We start from the raw sequence: 20,472 nt of genomic DNA on the forward strand, positions 1-20,472 counted from the left end.
TGATCAGATGCGCCCAACCATTGCAGATGCGTGTGGCCAGGAAACGCCCGGCCCGTACGTAATTAATGCTTCAAATAACACGGTCATCATGAAGTCTGTTGGAAATATGTTCTTGAATCATGATGATATAAGAATATTAGCTTTCGAATAAAATAAAAAGGATTAATATCCTGTTTTGGACTTTCTTTAATTAATAGCTCTATAAATTATGAAAGATTTGTGCATGTAACTCTTAAAATGGGAGTGCCCATTGGAAAAGATAGAAGATAAAGTGAAAAACTTTAAATTACTGCCCACTTTAAAACAGTGGGAGTGCTCATGTTCTGAAATATTGAGGACATTAATGATGTTGTTTTAAGCCTTTAAGGAAAGCAATGGTACTGTTAATTTTAATTTGTCTATCAACAGTACAGAACCAATAGTCCAGCCTCATCAATTAAAAGAAAAGGCCGGCCGAAGATTTTTTATTCTTTGAATCAAAATTGTCAAAAGAAAAAGAGGGTGGGAAGAGAATCATGGTTGGAGGAGGCCAGGGGAGTGCCCCAGCCGTCCCTTGAAAGAGGATCCTAGCTAGCTAGGATGATCCATTCTACTTAGTATCTCTGATCATTAAATATATTACCAACGCTAATTTTATAGACTCATCAAATATTTGAGAAAATCGTACGTAGTATATCATGAGATCAGTGACTGATCTTGGAAAATTACACCTTAAAATCCACATTCAACTTCATGATATTGGCTCTAATCAAGTGATCTATTTGAATTGTTTATAAATTTATCGAAAGTCTATATATAAAACACAAAACACCAGAGGCAACATCTTAGTACTGTACGTGTGCATGCCGGCCTGCGTTGAGCAGTACTGTCAACTGTATTGATCAATAACCCATTCATGCACCTAGCTAGAGTCTAGCTCGATCGTAGTGATCATCATGATTGCAAATTAATGTGCAATTATATATTGATCATATATATATAATGTTCACCGGCCGTTATATTCTCCTTCGTTGTCACCATTCATCATGATCATTGTCAATGTACGTAACAACTCCTAATATTGATCCCACTCTTTAATTTCCTTATTCATCATTTTCATATATACCTTTTGATCAGTACTGGCCGGTAAAAAAGGAGATGGAAACCAGAGTTGACTCCTTTGAAGCGTACTACGTGGTCGATCGTGGTGATATATATCATTAATTACGAGGCCATTGTTATATAAATGCTCAAACTTTCTTCGACCAAGAAATACATGATGCATACATGCGTCAATCAACGATCGATCGAGATCTTTAAACATTTGAAAAGATTCAGATTTTTTTTTTTTTTTTTGTTTCTGAGCAGACACATGATAACCTTTTTAAAAAGATAAATGATGCTTCACTGACGAAAGAATGCACGTATGCCACAAGTATGTGCAAAAACAGGATTCTCGGGATCATACTTCTAGTCCTCCGATCCTCAATCACATGCAACTTTATTCCCGTTGACTAAATTCTCCCCACAAGTTCTAGGGTTAGTGACTCACAGTTAACTAGGTATAGAAACGTGCCACGTATATATTCATGTATGCATACTCAGTACGAACGTACTTCGTGTTTTCTCTCTCTGATTGTGGCTAATGATCATCATGAGTGATTATGTCCAAATTAATCTTCATAAAATGTTCTTGGATCACTAACGCACAGTACCCCAAAATATATAACACTGCCCGCGGCATTGCCATCAGCCATAACAAAATATTAATTATACTCGAGATCGATGCATGTTAATTAGAGTACAATTCTTTAACACGAGTTTTTCCTTACTCGGTACAGGCCGCACCCTCACGGCCTGATCATCTAGATCTGCTGATGATGATCTCCATCGATATTCAATGCCATCAGCCAGATCTGTGAATAACAAGTTATTAGCGCGCTATTATATGCATATATACATACATACGTATATACAGGGGCAGAACTAGGATTTGGTATTTTGGGAGATTATTGACAAAGTCGTGTGGTATGTGTGAGTATAAGTAATACATATTTTTGCACATGGTTATATAAAAAATAATAATCATATGTCATAAAATTATATACAAAAAAATATGTCTATAATTTTCTTTAAAATTTTTGAAATTTGCTAAAGACCATTACAAAAAGAAAAGAAAATGAAATATCAACTTAGGATTTCTCCTCCAAATTAAGCTCGATGACGATCTTTCATGGAATAAAATTCATATATTATCATATTTGAAGTGCAATTCTTGACAATTTCTTTCTTAATATAAACTAGCAAATGATATGTAAGAAACCTATCTTCCATTCGAGTACGCAATCTAGTTTTTATAAATTTCATGATAGAAAATGTTTGCTCAGTAGTAGCAGTAGAATCATGAAGAGTTAATGCTAGATGAATTAATTTGTCAATCAAATAATAAATTTTTGACTTTTTTGAAATTGTTAATCCTCTGCATAACTCAGATAATGTAGACATATTTTGAAAATCTAGATGTGTCAGCATATCAAGTTCATAATGCTACAATTGAATTCTCAAAAGGAATTTTTCTTACTCAGTAAAATCATGTGGATAAAACTTATCAACTAAGGAAAAATATAGTTGCAAGCATAATTGTGCACTAATCTGTGCACCAATGTGATGTGATTGATCAAAAAGTAGATTTTATTGAAAAAAGCGTTAATTTAAATTTTAAGTATGAATGAATCAGTATTGGTACACAGATTAGTACGCGACCATGCTTGTATATAGCAAAACTCATCAACTAATTTGCATATATCATCAATTTTAAATTATTTGTATGCACCTTTAAAGTTTAATGCAGCACTAAGAATGAGAAGTTCCATTGTATGGTTGTTAAATTAATTTATTGTTCAATTCTTACAATTGGAAGTCTAGTATAGCAATAAATATATTAATCCTGAAATGATGCTTCATTGTTGTCAATGACTTGTCAACTTGACGATGAGGTTTGGCTCAAGCTCTAGATCCATAGATTTAGAACATTAACAACGAAGATGAAAGGAAATAAAATAAATTTGTTCTTGCAATTAAATAATAATATACATTAGTGCACTATACATGTTTAGATTAACATACCCGAAACTATAAATCTAGTATTACTGGTGGAGACTACTTCAAAAGAAAATCAACCGAAAACTATGGTTTGTATTGCTATGCTTTGGATCTAGCGTTAGTATTGTAGAGAATGAAAAGAAAACTTAAAGAGACGTTGTATAGTAGAAAAAGAGAGAGGTATCGGTGATGGATTGAGTAATTGTGTAAATTGTAATTGTTAGAATAATCACACACCGAAGGCTGCGTAGCCTGTGTAATTGTCATTGTCAGAATGGTTCAAATTAAAATTGTGTTCAGTTAGTACTTAGTAGCATGTCAGATCACTAAAGTCTAGAGTTAGAGTGAGGGTGTTTCCGTGTTTGAGTATTATGTAGAGTCAAGGGTGTTAGGTAAAGTGAAAAGTTAGCCGTTAGAGGCTAGACTGAGGGTGTCCGATGAAGTGAAAAGTTAGAGTGGAGACTACATGAGTATTGTTTGGGGGGGGGGGGGGGGGGGGGGGGGGGGGGAGGGGGGGACAATTTCAGTGAAAGTTTTGGAGACCTGAGTATTTTTCAATTATATAAAGAAAAATTATAATTATTTACATACTATATTAATTTTTTTTTTAAAAAAAAATTGGAGGGCTACCACCCCCTACCTTGTATACATTTCCTTCCCTGCATATATATATATATAGTACTCTTATGTAGTACTTCATGAACGCTTTGAAGTCATTAATTTGCTGCTCTCGCTGATCTCTTCTCTTGCATGCGTTACGTGGTACGTACGTACATGTTTGGATCGAGAATACTGCTCCCATTTGGTCGGAATTGTTCGAGCGACCCCGGCCGGAAGGTACCTGCCTGATTCGATCCACTAGTCCAACTTGAACCGTCTGGTCCAATTATTCGATCCAAAGTTCTTTAAAAGCAATTGATTAGTAACTATATATATATAAATTAATGCACGGCAGGAGTGCATGGACTCTTTCAAAAAAAAAAAGACTTTTGGGATGCATGATTTATAATTTACATATATATATATATATGCATGCATATTGTAATCGACGTTAAATCCTTTTCAGATCCCCAGACTAAACACGTACAGTGTATGCTGATCAACCTTCGACTTTGAGTCTTAATTTTGTGGGTACGTACGTACGTAGGTACGTGCACATGATGATGATGATGATTTACCTGCGCGAAAGACCGATCTAGTACTTAATCATCCACTCATTATAAAATCTTATAATTAAATCTGGTACTATTGGACAGCAACGTTCAAGCTGATCAGTGATTTAAAAAAAAAATATATATATATATATATATAGAATAAGCAAACAATATATCATCATCAAGGAACTTGCATGATTACGACTTTTTAAGACCAAGATCGATCATCTTGAGTATAGTTTCATGTGCATGCAAATTAAACTGTAGCTAGGCATGCATGATGATCACCACACCATGCAATCCAGCTAAAGAAAAGGAAAAATAGCCCAATATATATATATATGATAGATATATACATTATTATATATATATATATATATATATATAGTTTTGCAGTTTATTTTTTAATATAATACTATATGATTATAAATTAATTATAAGCTCCACCTGCATCTTTTTCATCTCCATCGATCGGTCTCTATATATTTTTTATCAGTTTATATTAGCTAGGTGTGGGTACATGGTGATCAAGTACTACTAATTACTTACTTATCTATATATATATATATAGCATTATATAATATGATGATGAATAGGAGTATTAATTAACGTTGATTTATCCGATGGTTGGTGCAATATCAATCTAGATTCCCTACCATGAAATTTAACAGGTCACCTACTGATCATGATCATCGTCGTCGTTAATATATATATGCAATTAATTCTAAGTAAAGTAATTAATCCATTGTTCTAAATCCTATATATTCAATTCGTCTGATACATGAAGTCTACTGAATATGTAATTAATTGTGTGCCACAAGCGCGCAATATATATCGATGATGATCTATCAGGCCGCTCGCCCCACCCTAGCTGTGATCGCATATATACACCACACTAATCTTTAGGTTTGACAGTACTACAGACCCATGCAGCGAAGGTTCCATACCATCAATATATACGTACGCTGCAAAAGGTTTTTTGGACCAGATCGATAAAGATAATGCTTGATCTCGATCTAAATAGGTGAAGTACTGTTCGAACCAGCTAGCCACTCCTATATAAAAAACAAATAAATAAAAAAATACGTACTAATATTTATAATCTTGTCTTCAAGTATATATAATATATAGTTTCAAAGAATATATATATATAGGTGCTTCCAACATTAAAATGATTTATAATACTATTTCTTTTATTTTTTTCAGTCCATTGTTAATTATTAGCTAGTAATTAGTGACCCTACATATATGGATTCTTTCGCTATTCTTTAATAATTAAGAAGTCTATAATATTGCTTTTAAACAGTAAGAAGTCTTTTGTAGCGATTTTAGTTCTTAAAAAAAATATTAAATGCAACAAACGAAGCAAGTGTTACTTCTGATATGGGATATTTGCAGCGCTATTAAGAGCTTTTGCAATGATTAAAATCGCTAGAATTGCTCAAAAGCAACGATCCTAATGGAAATTTTATATTCCATTTCCAGCGTGCTATTTTATTATTTGCAACAAAAATATATCGTTACAATTGATGCTATTTGCAACGTTTTTTAGATATAATTGTAATTAATCAAAAAAGAAAGGATTATAATGTCGAACGTGCAAAGAACTAAAAAAATGCTGTAATTGAAGTATTACAGCATTTTATATTAGTATTTGCAACGATTTTGAGTGTTGCAAAAGACTAAATTTCTTATAATGTTATTATATATTATGGTTGAGGTATTTATCCAACTACTGCTTTATTAATTTGGGAGTACTGCCTTATGGAAATATATTGTTTATAATAATGGTTCAAGTTAAGATCGGACCCTTTCTGGCCATAATAAATATATATATATATATAATATATATATATATATATATAATATATATATATATATATTTATATTGCTATTTATTTCTAGCCCCCGCAAGTATTGGTCATTGGTAAAGAATTGTGGGGGGCAAAGTAGTCTGTTTACTGATTGGTGACAATTAATGGAGCCAATTTAAATTAAAAATAAATTATATTCATATATTTTTGAAAAATTATATTTACAGTTGTGAATGTGCAAGCACAACACAAATATTTTAATAAAAATGAATAAATACGGAATTCATATTAAAAATTTTAATTTTTTTAATGTGGATTCTATTCTTTTTCAAAATAAATGTACAATACTTATATACTCTACGATTATATTTAGTATTACTCTATATATTTTTACACCCTGATTATTAGATGTTAACATCACGTACGTACCCCACTTTCTTAGAGTAGAAACTACACTAAATAAGACCTATATATCGTGCAGGAGAAATTAGTGTAAAAAATTAATTATTTATAATAAATTGGACCGATCAAATAAAAAATAAGAAAATAGTACGTCTTAAGCTTATTATTTTAAATATATAAAAGTGGTACTCATCTATATACGTAATCTCAACGAATTTAAATTTTATTAACTGGCCATGGATAGTTGTCTGTGTTTGGGCCTACGTAGCCGTCCGGTTCAGGGCCCACGTTATATTTTACTTTTAATATTAAGCTAGCTAAACCCAAACAGCACTGGTACTACGGCTGGATGTGGCCCACGTGGAACCTTGAAAAAGCATCTTATCATTAGACTCCAGCAAAAATTAAAAGCTGAAACCTTCTTTTGCCACGTGGTAATTTCCGAAATTCTCAAGCGGACACAATGCGGTCACCTGATCATGTCCGCACGTCGTTTTGGCGTTGAAAAGCCGTTAATCCCGCCAACTTGCAACATCACAGCCAGGATTTTTAAGCAAATTTTCATTATTTTTTATTGGTTTGTAGTTTTTTTCCTTTTGAATCATCCCTCAGTGGGATTGGAGTGGGAGAGAGGTCGCCTTCCTCATTGCTTCAACATTCCAACTCTCTCTGCAACCCCACACCTATACATATAGCATCTGTACATATAGTAAGAACATAAAAATAAAAAAGAAAAAACCCATTTTGTCCCCATCCTTCTCTCGTAATTCTGCCTCCATATCTCATATATAAGCATTCAGAGACATATCATCTCCCCAGGCCTCTCTTCTATCTTTCTCTCTGTACATATATAACACCCAGAGATAGAACTTGAAAAGTCAAAGCCTCTTTGGCCTTCTTTTTCTTGGCACGTTAATGAGGTATGTTTCTTGTATCGTTTGTATATTTTGCTTCTTCTTCTTTTCTTATCTTTTTTTTTTTTTAAAAAATCATTTTTGATACCAAAGTGCATTGACATCTATTTCTAAGGATGACTTATTTACGTGTTTTCTATATTGCATCGTTTGTTTAATTTGCTAGCTTTTGGCCATTGGAGTTTGCTGACTGCGTAACTGTTTCAATTTTCCCCTGAATTATGTTATTCTTTAGTGCTTAGTCATTGAATTTTAAGTACTTCTCTAGCTTTCGAAGAGCCCATTAAATATATATTTCATTCTTTCTGGGTTTTCATGCACCGGATCGAACATTATGTCTTTGTTCGATATATAATAGAAGAATCTGGTAACAAAATTTGTGGGGTGCAAATGGAAGTTGGTGCTTGGTCATTGTACTCTTTTAATATGGTTTTGAACTTGATGTTGGATTGTCGCATTTGCTTTTGATGGGAAAGTCAGCATCATATACATTGAGTTACTAATTCGTAGCTAAGATTTTAATTTGTAATTCATTCTGTATAAACTACACACTACACAGGTCTAGTATGTTGTTTCTCTCTGATAACTGCTTTCGTTTTCTGGTTCATTTTCATCAGTATAGACACAGAGCGATGCCTGGATTAACTATGGATGCAATACATGGGCGGAACAGTGTGCTAGACCAAGAATTTAATGGAAGCCAAACATCGAATGAGGAAAGCTCTCTAAGAAGTCCGCTGAGTACGCAAAGTGCTCAAAGTGATTCCATTGATCTGGCTATTGATGGCGTTTTTGACACCTCTATCGATCACCTGTATCACAATGTTTGTGAGATGCAGAGCTCGGATCAGTCACCCTCAAGGACTAGCTTCGTGTCATACGGGTGGGAATCAAGGATTGATTCAGAATTGCGTCATCTTGTTGGAGCTAGCGAGGAATTTGAGGTAGCAAAGGAGGTGCTCGTAGAAATTAGGGAAATGAGTAATGGAGGTGACTTGACTCCAGAGAAAGAGAACGGTTCTGTTGCTAAAAAGTCGGCAAAGAAGTCTAAGACCCAATTTGCTAGTCCTAAGCAGCTTTCTCGCTTACAATTGGACTCTGGAGCATCAGCAAAATCAAGTCCCAGGAGTAAATCTTCTCACGAGAGGCCTCCCATCGATAAGAGGTATGAGAAGAATCCCAGAAAGGTGAATGCAGTTTTCGCCATGAAAAAGCAGAGAAATGTTGCTTTACTTAAAGAAAAACTTCGGAATGGAGTCGAGGATCCTCTTGTGGCAGGACTAGATAACCCTGAACTTGGCCCGTTCTTGCTTAAACAAACTAGGGATTTGATTACCTCTGGCGCAAAGCCTCAGAAAGCTCTTGTATTGGCTCTCCGGGCATTGAAGTCGTTTGAGATATGTGCAAACGGGAAGCCCAGTTTGGAGCTGGTCATGTGTTTACATGTTTTGGCAGCAATACACTGCAGCTTAGGCAAATACAATGAGGCAATTCCGATTCTTGAGCGCTCAATTGACATCCCAGTAATAGAGGACGGCCCAAATCATGCACTAGCTAAGTTTGCTGGATGCATGCAGTTAGGCGATACTTATGCAATGCTAGGTCAGATCGAGAATTCGATACTGTTTTACACAGCAGGTCTTGAAATCCAGAGGCAAGTATTGGGAGAAACAGACCCTCGATTTGGTGAGACATGTCGCTATATAGCTGAGGCACATGTTCAAGCATTGCAGTTTGATGAGGCCAAGAAGCATTGTCAGATGGCTCTTGACATCCACAGGAAGAATGGTTCTCCTGCATCTCTTGAAGAAGCAGCAGACAGGAGGCTCATGGGACTTATCTGTGATGCAAAGGGAGACTATGAAGCTGCTCTTGAGCACTATGTTTTAGCAAGCATGACCATGGCAGCCAATGGCCAGGAAATAGATGTAGCTTCAATTGATTGCAGCATTGGAGACGCGTATCTATTCTTGGCTCGGTATGATGAAGCGGTATTTTCTTATCAGAAAGCACTCACGGTCTTTAAATCAGCTAAAGGAGAGAATCATCCAGCTGTTGCTTCGGTTTTTGTTCGTTTAGCTGACTTGTACCACAAGATAGGGAAGTTCAAGGAATCCAAATCTTATTGTGAAAATGCACTTCGAATCTATGGAAAGCCTTATCCTGGGATCCCCTCAGAGGAGATTGCCAGCGGTCTTATCGATGTTTCTGCTATCTATCAATCTATGAACGAATTGGAGCGGTCACTCAGACTACTTAAGAAGGCTTTGAAAATATTCGGTGACGCCCCTGGTCAACAAAACACAATTGCAGGAATTGAGGCCCAGATAGGGGTCATGTATTTTATAATGGGGAACTACTCTGACTCATACAACACCTTGGAAAGTGCCATTACCAAGTTTCGGATGAGTGGAGAGAAGAAATCTGCACTGTTTGGGATTGCTCTTAACCAAATGGGACTTGCCTGTGTGCAGCGCTATGCAATAAACGAGGCTGCAGATCTTTTTGAAGAAGCAAGAAGTATACTGGAAAAGGAATATGGGCCATATCATCCAGATACATTAGGGGTCTATAGCAATCTTGCTGGCACTTACGATGCAATGGGAAGGTATGTTATGTTTTATCAAAGTGACTGATGTGAGTTTTTATTGTTTTGCACCATTTGCTCTAATCTTTTCTGCCTCTGCTTTGTTGTTGATCATCGACACAGCATTTTGCAGGGTATACCGTATATCTACACTCGTAAGTATAGATTCTCTTTATTTGAACTTTGTAATAATATTTTTGTGCTTTCCAACTTAAAATTTTGCAGGCTGGATGATGCCATTGGAATTTTGGAATATCTCGTTGGAATGAGAGAAGAGAAGCTAGGAACAGCAAATCCTGATGTGGATGACGAGAGGCGGAGGTTAGCGGAGTTGTTGAGAGAAGCCGGCAGGGTCCGGAACAGGAAAACCAGATCACTAGTTACACTCCTCGACACCAACCCTGACATCATAAACGACAATGGTATTAAGGTATTGTAATGCCCATGATGTATATACATATATGTACATATGCTTGTTTGTAAAAGATCTTTCAGATGAGGGTTAGGTGTGGTTGGTTTTTTTGATGGGTGCTGGGCCTGTTGGCAAATTCGGAAAAAGAAATAAACAATAATAGCAGCTACGAGCATTCTTCCTTTGTATGTCTCCAATCTCCATGTCAAAAAAAAAAAAATTGGTTGAACATCATTTTCTTGTTTTCAATGTTGATGAAACTTCACTTTCTATTATTGGTGCACCCGCTGTCTATTAGCAATTTATGGTAATTCTTTGTTCGGAAAATTTGTACCGAGTTCAATTTTCAACACCCACGAGCTGTGATACAACTCCTGCTATTCAAGATTCCGCCGCGCTGTACTACTAATGTCTAATACCAAGGCAAGTTTAATGCACTGCTTCCAAACCTTTATACACTTGGGTGGTTGTAGATGGACTGCAGTTGTCTCGAGGTGAAAGAAGATCTGTAAACATTCACAGGACTCAAAACTGACTGACAATTTTGATTGATCAACTAAAACTCAATAGCATCCGTGAGTATCCATGTCCTTCCCTTTTTCTGAAAGTTATAAGGATGGAGAATTCCCAACAACAATGAAGCTTCTTTTAGCTTTTTTTCCTTAAAAGATAATTTTTAGTAAATAGAGAAATACATCAGGAAAATAGTACATACGGTACAGAAAATAAAACCAACTTTTGGTCGCCTTGAAAGTTTTAATGTTTTCCTGATTGCAAAATCAAGCTACTAAAACTCAAACTCAAAATTATTATCTCATCATTACATCTTTTTTAAATCTCCATATAAAATATAATAAATAATTCAACTTTTTCAAATTCCAATACAACTTTTTTAAATTCCAAAACAATAATATTATTAAAAATAATATTTTAAACTCTCATATCAAACTCAAAATTCTCATCTCTACCCTAAACCCAGTTCTCGTTTCACACTGCGTATTCAGGGGACTATTCAAAAAGAATTTTTATTACGAGTGATGAAGTAATGAATAACAGAGCTTTACACCTATTCGAAGAAATGCTTCAACGAAATTAAAGTCTGTGTAAAACTCACCATTATATTACTATTGCTTTTCCATATTGAATACAACCACAACAGTATTTATTTATAGGCATATTTATCCTATATTTCAGACTCAATTACATAAAGAAAATAATAATAAAAGTCCTGTATTCGGTTACAAATATATTCGGGAATCTTCTACTTTATTCTAGCACGTCTATTGTGCAATTCTGTTGAGAGTTTGTTGCAGAAGCTTCTTTGGATGCTGAGTCACTATATGCTCTATTAACGAGCAGTATTCATTAACATACTGCAATGTGCTTACAAATTCTTGGGATGATTACAAGCCTCCCGAATTGAAACTGGTGGGTCAGAGAAGGAGCCGTTGAGAATTCGGGTTGCAATCCATAGGTTGGCTGACTCAGTGTAGTGTATGCCATCCCAGCTAATGTGCCTTGATGGATTCTGACATAGATTACCATTAACTATTTCTTTCTTCCCACAATCAATAGCGGATCCATTGTAACTCCCACAACAGAACTCAAATGGATCGACAAAACCTGTCATCATCAAACAGTTAAATATTAGATCTGCAATGGGTAGTGGATTATTATCCCACTGCTACTGATGCTTGTAGATAAAATTAACATTACCTTCATTCTTTGCATTGCTGATCAGTGCATATTTAGCGGAATACATGTCGACATGTGTCAATGCTGCATCAGGGAGCTGTGCCCTCAGTTTAAACACCATGTCCTTGAGCTGCCTGTTGAACTCCTGAGCTATCTCATTTTGAGGCTTCACGCACCCATTCTGATCCAGATTACCAGGCTTTGATCGGTCATTTATAACTCTTATTGGCAAGCAACCGATTGGGCCTGTATTATGTACCCAAAATATTCTTGCACCTTCCTTGTACAATTGCTGAAACAATAACCAAAAGAATGGCTAGAATTATCAGTTATTTTCGAAATTGTTTAATTATAACCATCGGGTGGTGTTTGCTTACATGTACTGCTTGGGACAACTGGCTTAAGATATCAGGGATGGAAAGTCGAACTTGTTCTAAGGTTGTGTATTGAAAACCATAGTACAGATCGTTCTGTCCAATATCAAATATGTAAAGAGCCTTTGAGAAGTCCTTGGGCCTTGGGAGGCTGCTTTTGACTGGTGGGATCTTTCCTGGAGCCAAAATTTACAAATTCAATGCTCATTGTTAGTAAGCTTTCAGGACCACAAAAATACTGTATTTTGAAGCATCTTTTAGCACACAAGGTACAGTGAGTGAGAGAGGGCGTGAGAGAGACTGACGGTCAAGATGATTGTTATACAGAGCTTCTGTTTGAGATTTGAAACGCATGAACTGGGAGATCTGAATCCAGAGATGGAATGGACTATACCCGCCTGGACGAATGGATGAACCTCCTGTTGCAAAATTTGCACCATGCCTGAAATCCGTCCCGATCGAGTCCAAGTATGCACTCAGGTATGGTGATTTCAGCTCCTCGGCTGCACTGAGATCGAGAAATAAGTAAAACTACACAAGCACACATGCATCGTATAGACACCTTTTCCTTTTCGTCAGCTATACACACAGCCAGCATCACTTGGACCCAAACCCAGAATGATCATAACTATTAAGCATGCAAAGTGACGTTCTTATACAATGCTAATTAAGTATTTTAGGCCAAAGAACCATTTCGTGTGAATCTTTGTATTTCCATAACCGATAATTATTTCTCATCAGCCCCTTGCTACATAAGAACTCTTTGCATAAAATGAAACTGCAATCAGAGGATTAGCCCAGTTACCTATAAAATCTAAGATGAGACGGCCATCACAAACCCTTCCCGAAGGATGTCCAAAGAAGGTTTCTCCATTGGGTTCATGAAACTCTGACAATGCGGCGGATATTCCTCCGGTGTCCGAGTTTGAGTCTCCAAAGTTGAATATTGCTGGAAACTTGCATCTCCGTGGACCGCTGCCGCCCAACACCACCGCTGGGAGCACCAAGAAGCCCACAACCACGAGCCGCAACACACCACATAGCCTCATCGAATTTATGGTTGTCCTGGCAATAACCCTTGTCAGTATCAAAAGAGTCTCACTATCATCTTATCTATACTTCCGCGACAAGAGTCCATGTCAGAGTTACCGACATGTTGTGGACTTCGATTTTCCAAGATGCCGGCTTTTGGCATTTGTTTTCAAGTAACGATAAATGTACAACAGTCTTTACAATGTTTTTATAATTGTGCTTTAAAATAGGATATTTATTGATATTATTTTTATAAATTATTTTATAAAAGTATCTTTTTATTTAAAATATAATTATAAAAATAATTATAAAAATAATTATATGTCTATATTTTTTATTGTTTTGTAAGTAAACGTGTAAATTATTTTTTATTTTATTGCCACCAAGAATCTGCTAACAAAAGGTGAATTTGGTGGAATCATATGCCGTTACAATCGTGTATAACCTGTTTCGAATTTTCCATCTCAGCATCTATCTCCAGGTGGTGGATTGTAATAACGATTTTCTTCTATTACAAGTGAGAGTAATCAATAAAATCGACGTCACGTTCTCTTCTTAAAAAAAAAAAAAAAAAAACAGAATTTTTCACCTTAACCTTCTCTATTTTTTTCCCGAAATAAAGGATAAAAATGAGAGAAATATCATTTACATTAATATTGAGTTAAGCATTAATATATTGTACTTACATTATACACTCATTTCAATGCATTGATGCAATATTTCCGATAATTGTGGAATTCTTGTAACACAAAAGTTGATCCAATTGTTACAAATAAGGTCACAACAACATAATATATTAAAAGTCCCATAAAAATGACAAACAATATCGCATTAACATTAACAAAATAAGATGGGAATAGGATGAGAATGCTTAGCATTTTCGAAGACAAAAACCCCATGCCCTATGGTCAAACGGTACCTTATCACCTTGGGTTTAGGGAGGGAACACATTTGTTATGCTTCTTGTTCTCTGTGTAGACTGCAGAGAAAATGAATCCATTGAATGCTCAAACATGCATGGATGGCATATAAGTCCAACACTCACGTGGCCTGCATATCTTTGAAGATATGGGAAGAGGCATAAATTATTAACACCATAAATGGACTTACACAAGCAAATTGGAAGCCAACAAATGCTGCAAGACACTACCAATCTAGCCTCATCATTCTACTTTCAGATATAATGTCAAAGAACTAAATTTCCATCACGGGTGCATTATTATTTTGCCATAAGGGCTGCTGTGTAGCTGTCGTGAACTCCAGGAACTCTTCACGGATGAACAGGGCAAAATAATTGTTGGCAGCCTTTTGCTTTCCACCGGATGAGGAAAATCAACCGTGTAGTGTAGTCCACGGCTTTCGTGTCTAGCAAGAGCACTGCTGACCACGAGCTTTGCACAACAGAAAAGGTTCCTCATTTCACAAGCCTCAAGCCCAACCATTGTTGGAACCCAACCACTTTTAAATAAGTAATCCTCCCAATTTGCCTCCAACTCATCAATCTTTTGCTCTGCAAATTCTAGCCTCGTTGTGGATCGAACAATTCCCACGTATTCCTGTTGTGCCTCCGGTCTGTCTAAAAATCACACAAGATAATTTTAAAGTGATTCAGCAAATTACTTACGTCCACTGAAACCTTTTTTATAGAATTTGTACGAGATTTACAAAATACTCTACAAAATTCTATTTCTCTCTCTCACGTTCCTCTTTCTCTCTTCACCAATTGCACTAATTACACTAACAGAGCTCTCCTTTTATAGGAGAGTAATGGGGGGACACACACCCACTCCTCTTGACCAGAAGAGCCTCTGGAGGTGAGTGGGTAGGTGGATGGTTGGTGAGCATGGGGCGAATGAATCAGTTTGTAAGCATCTTTGTATGACACACTTGGGTGGAGGGTGTGATTGTTGAATAAACCCCCAAGTGTGAAATGGGTTTGGGTTTGCAGCCACCCACCCCATGCTCACCAACCATCCACCCACCCACTCACCTCCAGAGGCTCTTCTGGTCAAGAGGAGTGGGTGTGTGTCCCCCCATTGCTCTCCTATAAAATGAGAGCTCTGCTAGTGTAATTAGTGCAGTGGGTGAAGAAAGAAAGAGGAACGTGAGAGAGAGAAATAGAATTTTGTAGAGTGTTTTGTAAATCTCGTACAAATTCTATAAAAGAGGCTCCAGTGGACGTAAGCAATTTGCTGAACCACTTTAAAATTGTCTTGTGTGATTTTTGGACAGGCCAAACCGGAGCTCTGATACCAATTGTTGTGCCTCCGGCCTGTCCAAAAATCACACAAGACAATTTTAAAGTGGTTCAGCAAATTGCTTACATCCACTAGAGCCTCTTTTATAGAATTTGTACGAGATTTACAAAACACTCTACAAATACGTTCCTCTTTCTCTCTTCACCCACTGCACTAATTACACTAGCAGAGCTCTCCTTTTATAGGAGAGCAATGGGGGAACACACACCCACTCCTCTTGACCAGAAGAGCCTCTGGAGGTGAGTGGGTGGGTGGATGGTTGGTGAGCATGGGGTGGGTGGCTGCAAACCCAAACCCATTTCACACTTGGGGGGTTTATTCAACAATTCCCACATGATTGATTGCAATTCTTTCCTTACTTTCCTTGTCCCTAGCATCACTTTCAAGTGACAAAGGAGCAACTGGTCTAGCCCACCAATTTGAAGCACTAAGATCATGTATAGAGCTCTTCATGTGATCAATTGAGGGCTGGACAGCCCTTCTTGCAAAAACTAGTGCTTCAAGCAAAGAGTTACTAGCAAGTTTGCTTCGTGCAAACCTGTGCATGCAAACTCGCCCGCCACATATAAGCCCCTGACATTTGTCTTCCCCTGGAGCCCAGCACGTACACCCCCACACATGTAATGGGCAGCAGGAACCACTGGAATTGGTTGGTGGGTTAAGTCCACACCATACCGTAGGGACTCAGCAGCAATGTTGGGAAAGTGGGAGAGAATTTTGTGCCTGGGATTGTGACTTATATCGAGGAACACATACTTCTCATTACGCTTTTTAAGCTGGTCGTCTATACTTCTTGCCACCACATCCCTGGGAGCAAGGTCTGCTCTTTCATCATACAAGGGCATGAACCTTTCCATTCCTAAATTGTACAGGATGCCTCCGTCACCCCTAACAACTTCAGTGATGAGAAACGCATTCTCTCGAGACTTAATTGGTTTGATGGGAAGGCCTTCATCAGCTAAGGCAGTTGGGTCGAACTGCACAAATCTTTGCACCAAAATAACACCAACAAATAGTCAAGACTATTAGTTCCTCTTACAGCTTCAAATAAATAAACAGGCACATACATGCACTAAATGGGACCTTCTAATACTAAAATGATTCTTGGGCACGCAAGTGGGGGTGAAATTCGGCTAACTGGTAAGGCAACAGCAGCAAAACTCTTACAAAATCATGAAAAATGATGGCTTAAATTCTTCAAAGCTCCTAAACAGAGGCAATATAGCCTATCCAGAATTGAGTTCTACCCATTGAAAATACAGCATTCAATCACAACTGGGAGATTTATATTAAAGATTTATATTTCCAATTTTATGCACCATGCTGGAAGATGACCTTGCTAATTCAAATGTCACAAAAAAAGGGCATTAGAAGTTTGAAGTTGGGATCTTTGAAACTCTTGCAGAATCCTTGCACGATTATAAATTAATTGTAACACAGCACTTTATATATGTTTTCGGTATGATAGCTATAACAGAGGGTTCTTTAATTTCTGAAGACAGTTGATTAAGCATTATAGTATTATACTCACTCCATATTGGACATCACGGTTAGAGCCCGATGGGCCATGGCCATTCCATCTCCAGTGGTTACCTGTAATGAAGCAGGAAAAAAAAAAACATCGTACTCATGATCGAGCAGGTTTAATACGAGATGGTGGTTTACTATACATATAGGGTCAGGTTCCACCATTTCTCTCTATTATAGTAAGTGTGTATGGAGTTACTACAGTAATAAACAGTGAATTTTCTTTTTGTATGTCAAGTCCGTAGAAATGAACAGTATCAATTTTTTGGTGCAACCGTCCGTGTGAAACAAAACTAATAAGTTCCCCCTCTTTCTTTTTCCTTCTCATTAATTGCATCAGTGCAAAAGTCTTTCATCTCTCTCATTTTTCTCTCTTTCTTTCTTTCTTTATCCAGTAGCCTGTTCTCTAAATTTGAGGCAAAACGCCGGGCAGCAATTCTTCTTCAATGAGCATGAATCAACATTAAAAAAAAAATGACAGAGAAATAATTTAATAAAATTAATAGACAATAGGGTATTGCCAAGTAGAGGTTTTTTTTTAATCTTTGTGGACTTGGTGGGTTGGTGGTCGGTAGGGTAAAACAATAATAATATATTTAGGAGCAGTCCTTACTTACTTTTTAGAAAGAAAAAAGGAATGCAGGAGGTCTAGACCTATGAATTAACACTGAATTTTATGAGAATCGATCAAAAAGACATGAATGAGGCCCGAGAAGTAGAGTATACCACATAATTTATCAACAAATCTTGTAAGATGAAGTACCAAGCGGGTTCTTAGTCTTCGGTATCATCATAGGGATTTTAACGTGCACGCGGGACGAGTGGACAAGTATTTGATACATAATGATTTTTTTTTTTTTTTGAACTTTATTATAATGGATCTATATATATATATATAAAAGGTCAATGGGGTATCTTTATCTTTGTGGACTTGGTGGGTTGGTGGGGTAAAAAAATAATAATATATTTAGGAGCAGTCCTTACTTACTTTTTGGAAAGAAAAAAGGAATGCAAGAGCCCCTAGACATATGAATTTACACTGATTTTTGTTAGAATAGAACAAAGAGAAATAAATAAAGCATAGGAAGTAAAGGTACGCATAGCCAGATCTAATTCTTCATCAAACTGATGGAGAAATGTACGCATTTATTTATTACTATTTATTATTGTAGATCATATAAAATCGAAGATCCGTTTATTAATGTTCATGTTAAAAATATTTAACATGTGGTATCAGAGCTTTAGGTTATAGATTTTTTATGATCTCGATATAATATTACCCATGCCGTATATCACTTTAATATTTCTTTTCGATCATGAAAGATAAAAATACACACTGCTTTGTCCCGATAATATGCATCCATCTGCTACGCCACGCATATGCATAAAATTATAATTTGACTCTGCATATGTATTATTATCGAACGGGTATTCATGATCTGTATATGAAATATATATATATATGTGTGTGTGTGTGTGAAATTGCACATGTGAATTTCTGTATGCATTTGAATTGCTCCCAAAAATTTTAGAAACTCTAAACTGTTCTATGATTAAACCGAATGATATTGTTTTCGGGTTTATTTAAAAAAAAAAAATAGAACACAAATCTGGCCGCTGGGTCTAGTTTTACCACCGTGTGTGTGGTGGCCGTGGCTCTCATCGACTGAGGGAGGTCAAGCGCCAGGAGGAGGTTGAGCTCCTCCTTGTCGACGTCTCTGTAACGGCGGTAGAGGGCTCCATAGCCCACTACCGAGGTGTTTGCATGGTTATTAAAAAAAAAATGGAGAGGATGGACCTCGGCGGCGGATGGTGGTTGGGAATGCCTTGTCGTTCTCCTGTTCTCCTCTTCGCCGGCGAATACCACCATGAGTTACCTGAGATGAAGGTGCTGTGTATTTGTTGAGGGAAGGCATTGGTGCGGCGCTGAGAAATCTGGAGGAAGAAAAGTGATGTGTTTTTCATTTAGGGTTTTATGTTATAGACTTAAGGTTGTGGGCTTTGGGTTGTGGGCTTCGGCCCAGTGCATGACAATACACTGCTTTATGCTATCTGGACTATGAGTTGACTGGGCTAAGCCCAATCCGAGAGAAAAGAAGCAATCGGGCCTATGGGCCACTGATGTGGCCCAGCCCAATAAAAGAACCAAAAAAAAAAAAAAATGGAGAGCAATCGGGCCTGTACACTACCTCCGGCCCAAGTCAACACGTCCAATTGACTTGGTCTCGGACCGGATTGCTGAACCGGTCCGGTTCAGACCCGGACCGGACCGGTCAGATTAAAATATTATTTTAATATTAAAAAAAATGTTATTTATTTATTTTTTATTATTTTTTATATACATGTTATTAATGTTATTTACATGTATGAAAATTTTATTATTAATAAATTTATATGCATGTTATTATTGTTAAATACATGTATTAAATTTTATTAAATGTTATTTGCATGATATTATTGTTAAATACATATATTAAATTTTATTAAATGTCATGTGCATATTATTATTACATACATAAAATACATGTATGAATTGGCTCTTATTATCATGCTATATATAATTATTTATCCAATATGGACAAATGATTTTCATTAAAATTAAAGAAAAACTTGGTTGCCCAAAGGTACAAGATTTTCTTTAATTTTGGTGAACAATCATTAAATTCCATAGTAAGGTGGATATGATAGAGTGAACAATTTTGTGTGTCAAGATCTACTCCCAAAGGAGGGTTTTGATGACACTACTAGTTCATCCATCAAAAGAAAAATTGGAGGGAACAATTATATGTCAAAGTTTACTCCCAAAGGAGAATTCTGATGATACACTTAGTTCATCCACAGAATTTAATATTGGTGAGAACACTTTGTGTATTAAGATCTACTCCCAAAGGAGGGTTTTGATGACACTACTAGTTCATCCATAATTATTTAAATTCTGATTATTGTTTATAAGTATCTAACTCAAAGCATTATGTGACGAATATTTTCTTGCAGTAAATGTACCAACATCATTACATTCACAAACTTCATAAGTTCCTGTTTTGAATGGCTCTAATTTTTCTGAGTGGGTTGAGCGATTCAGATTCACCTTAGGGGTTCTTGACCTGGACTCATCCCTTACAAGTCCAAAACCCCCACCCCTCACTGAAGAGAGTAATGGGGATGAGAAAGAGTCATTCAAACAGTGGGAGAGATCAAACAGGCTGAGTCTAATGTTCATGA

The 20,472-nt window shown here is 36.6% G+C and overlaps 2 protein-coding genes and 1 pseudogene across 4 annotated transcripts; 1 reads left to right on the top strand and 2 right to left on the bottom strand.

Annotated features, from left to right (window-relative positions):
* Positions 1 to 7,090: 7,090 nt before the first annotated feature.
* LOC122302581 (protein KINESIN LIGHT CHAIN-RELATED 2) lies at positions 7,091 to 10,552 on the top strand. 3 transcript variants are annotated; one of them, XM_043113899.1, is made up of 4 exons: positions 7,091 to 7,371; positions 7,988 to 9,973; positions 10,076 to 10,086; positions 10,178 to 10,306. In XM_043113899.1, exons 1-4 carry the CDS (start codon positions 7,367 to 7,369, stop codon positions 10,219 to 10,221), a joined length of 2,046 nt encoding a protein of 681 aa, XP_042969833.1. In that variant the 5' UTR covers positions 7,091 to 7,366; the 3' UTR covers positions 10,222 to 10,306. The 3 variants fall into 3 exon arrangements, with proteins under 3 accessions (XP_042969833.1, XP_042969831.1, XP_042969830.1); XM_043113897.1 differs by lacking the exon at positions 10,076 to 10,086 and having other exon boundaries at positions 7,101 to 7,371; positions 7,983 to 9,973; positions 10,178 to 10,552; XM_043113896.1 differs by lacking the exon at positions 10,076 to 10,086 and having other exon boundaries at positions 7,101 to 7,371; positions 10,178 to 10,552.
* Positions 10,553 to 11,456: 904 nt separating this feature from the next.
* LOC122302588 (GDSL esterase/lipase At3g27950) lies at positions 11,457 to 15,201 on the bottom strand. Its single transcript, XM_043113908.1, has 6 exons — positions 14,385 to 15,201; positions 13,239 to 13,498; positions 12,739 to 12,936; positions 12,437 to 12,609; positions 12,081 to 12,351; positions 11,457 to 11,987 (listed from the first exon to the last, which is right to left on the bottom strand). The coding sequence occupies exons 1-6, from the start codon at positions 14,414 to 14,416 to the stop codon at positions 11,749 to 11,751; spliced, it is 1,173 nt and encodes a 390-aa protein (XP_042969842.1). The 5' UTR covers positions 14,417 to 15,201; the 3' UTR covers positions 11,457 to 11,748.
* Positions 15,202 to 15,897: 696 nt separating this feature from the next.
* LOC122302193 lies at positions 15,898 to 19,166 on the bottom strand (annotated as a pseudogene).
* Between the last annotated feature and the right edge of the window lie 1,306 nt (positions 19,167 to 20,472).

Source organism: Carya illinoinensis, chromosome 3 (genome assembly GCF_018687715.1).
Source record: "Carya illinoinensis cultivar Pawnee chromosome 3, C.illinoinensisPawnee_v1, whole genome shotgun sequence".
Taxonomy (NCBI): Eukaryota; Viridiplantae; Streptophyta; class Magnoliopsida; order Fagales; family Juglandaceae; genus Carya; species Carya illinoinensis.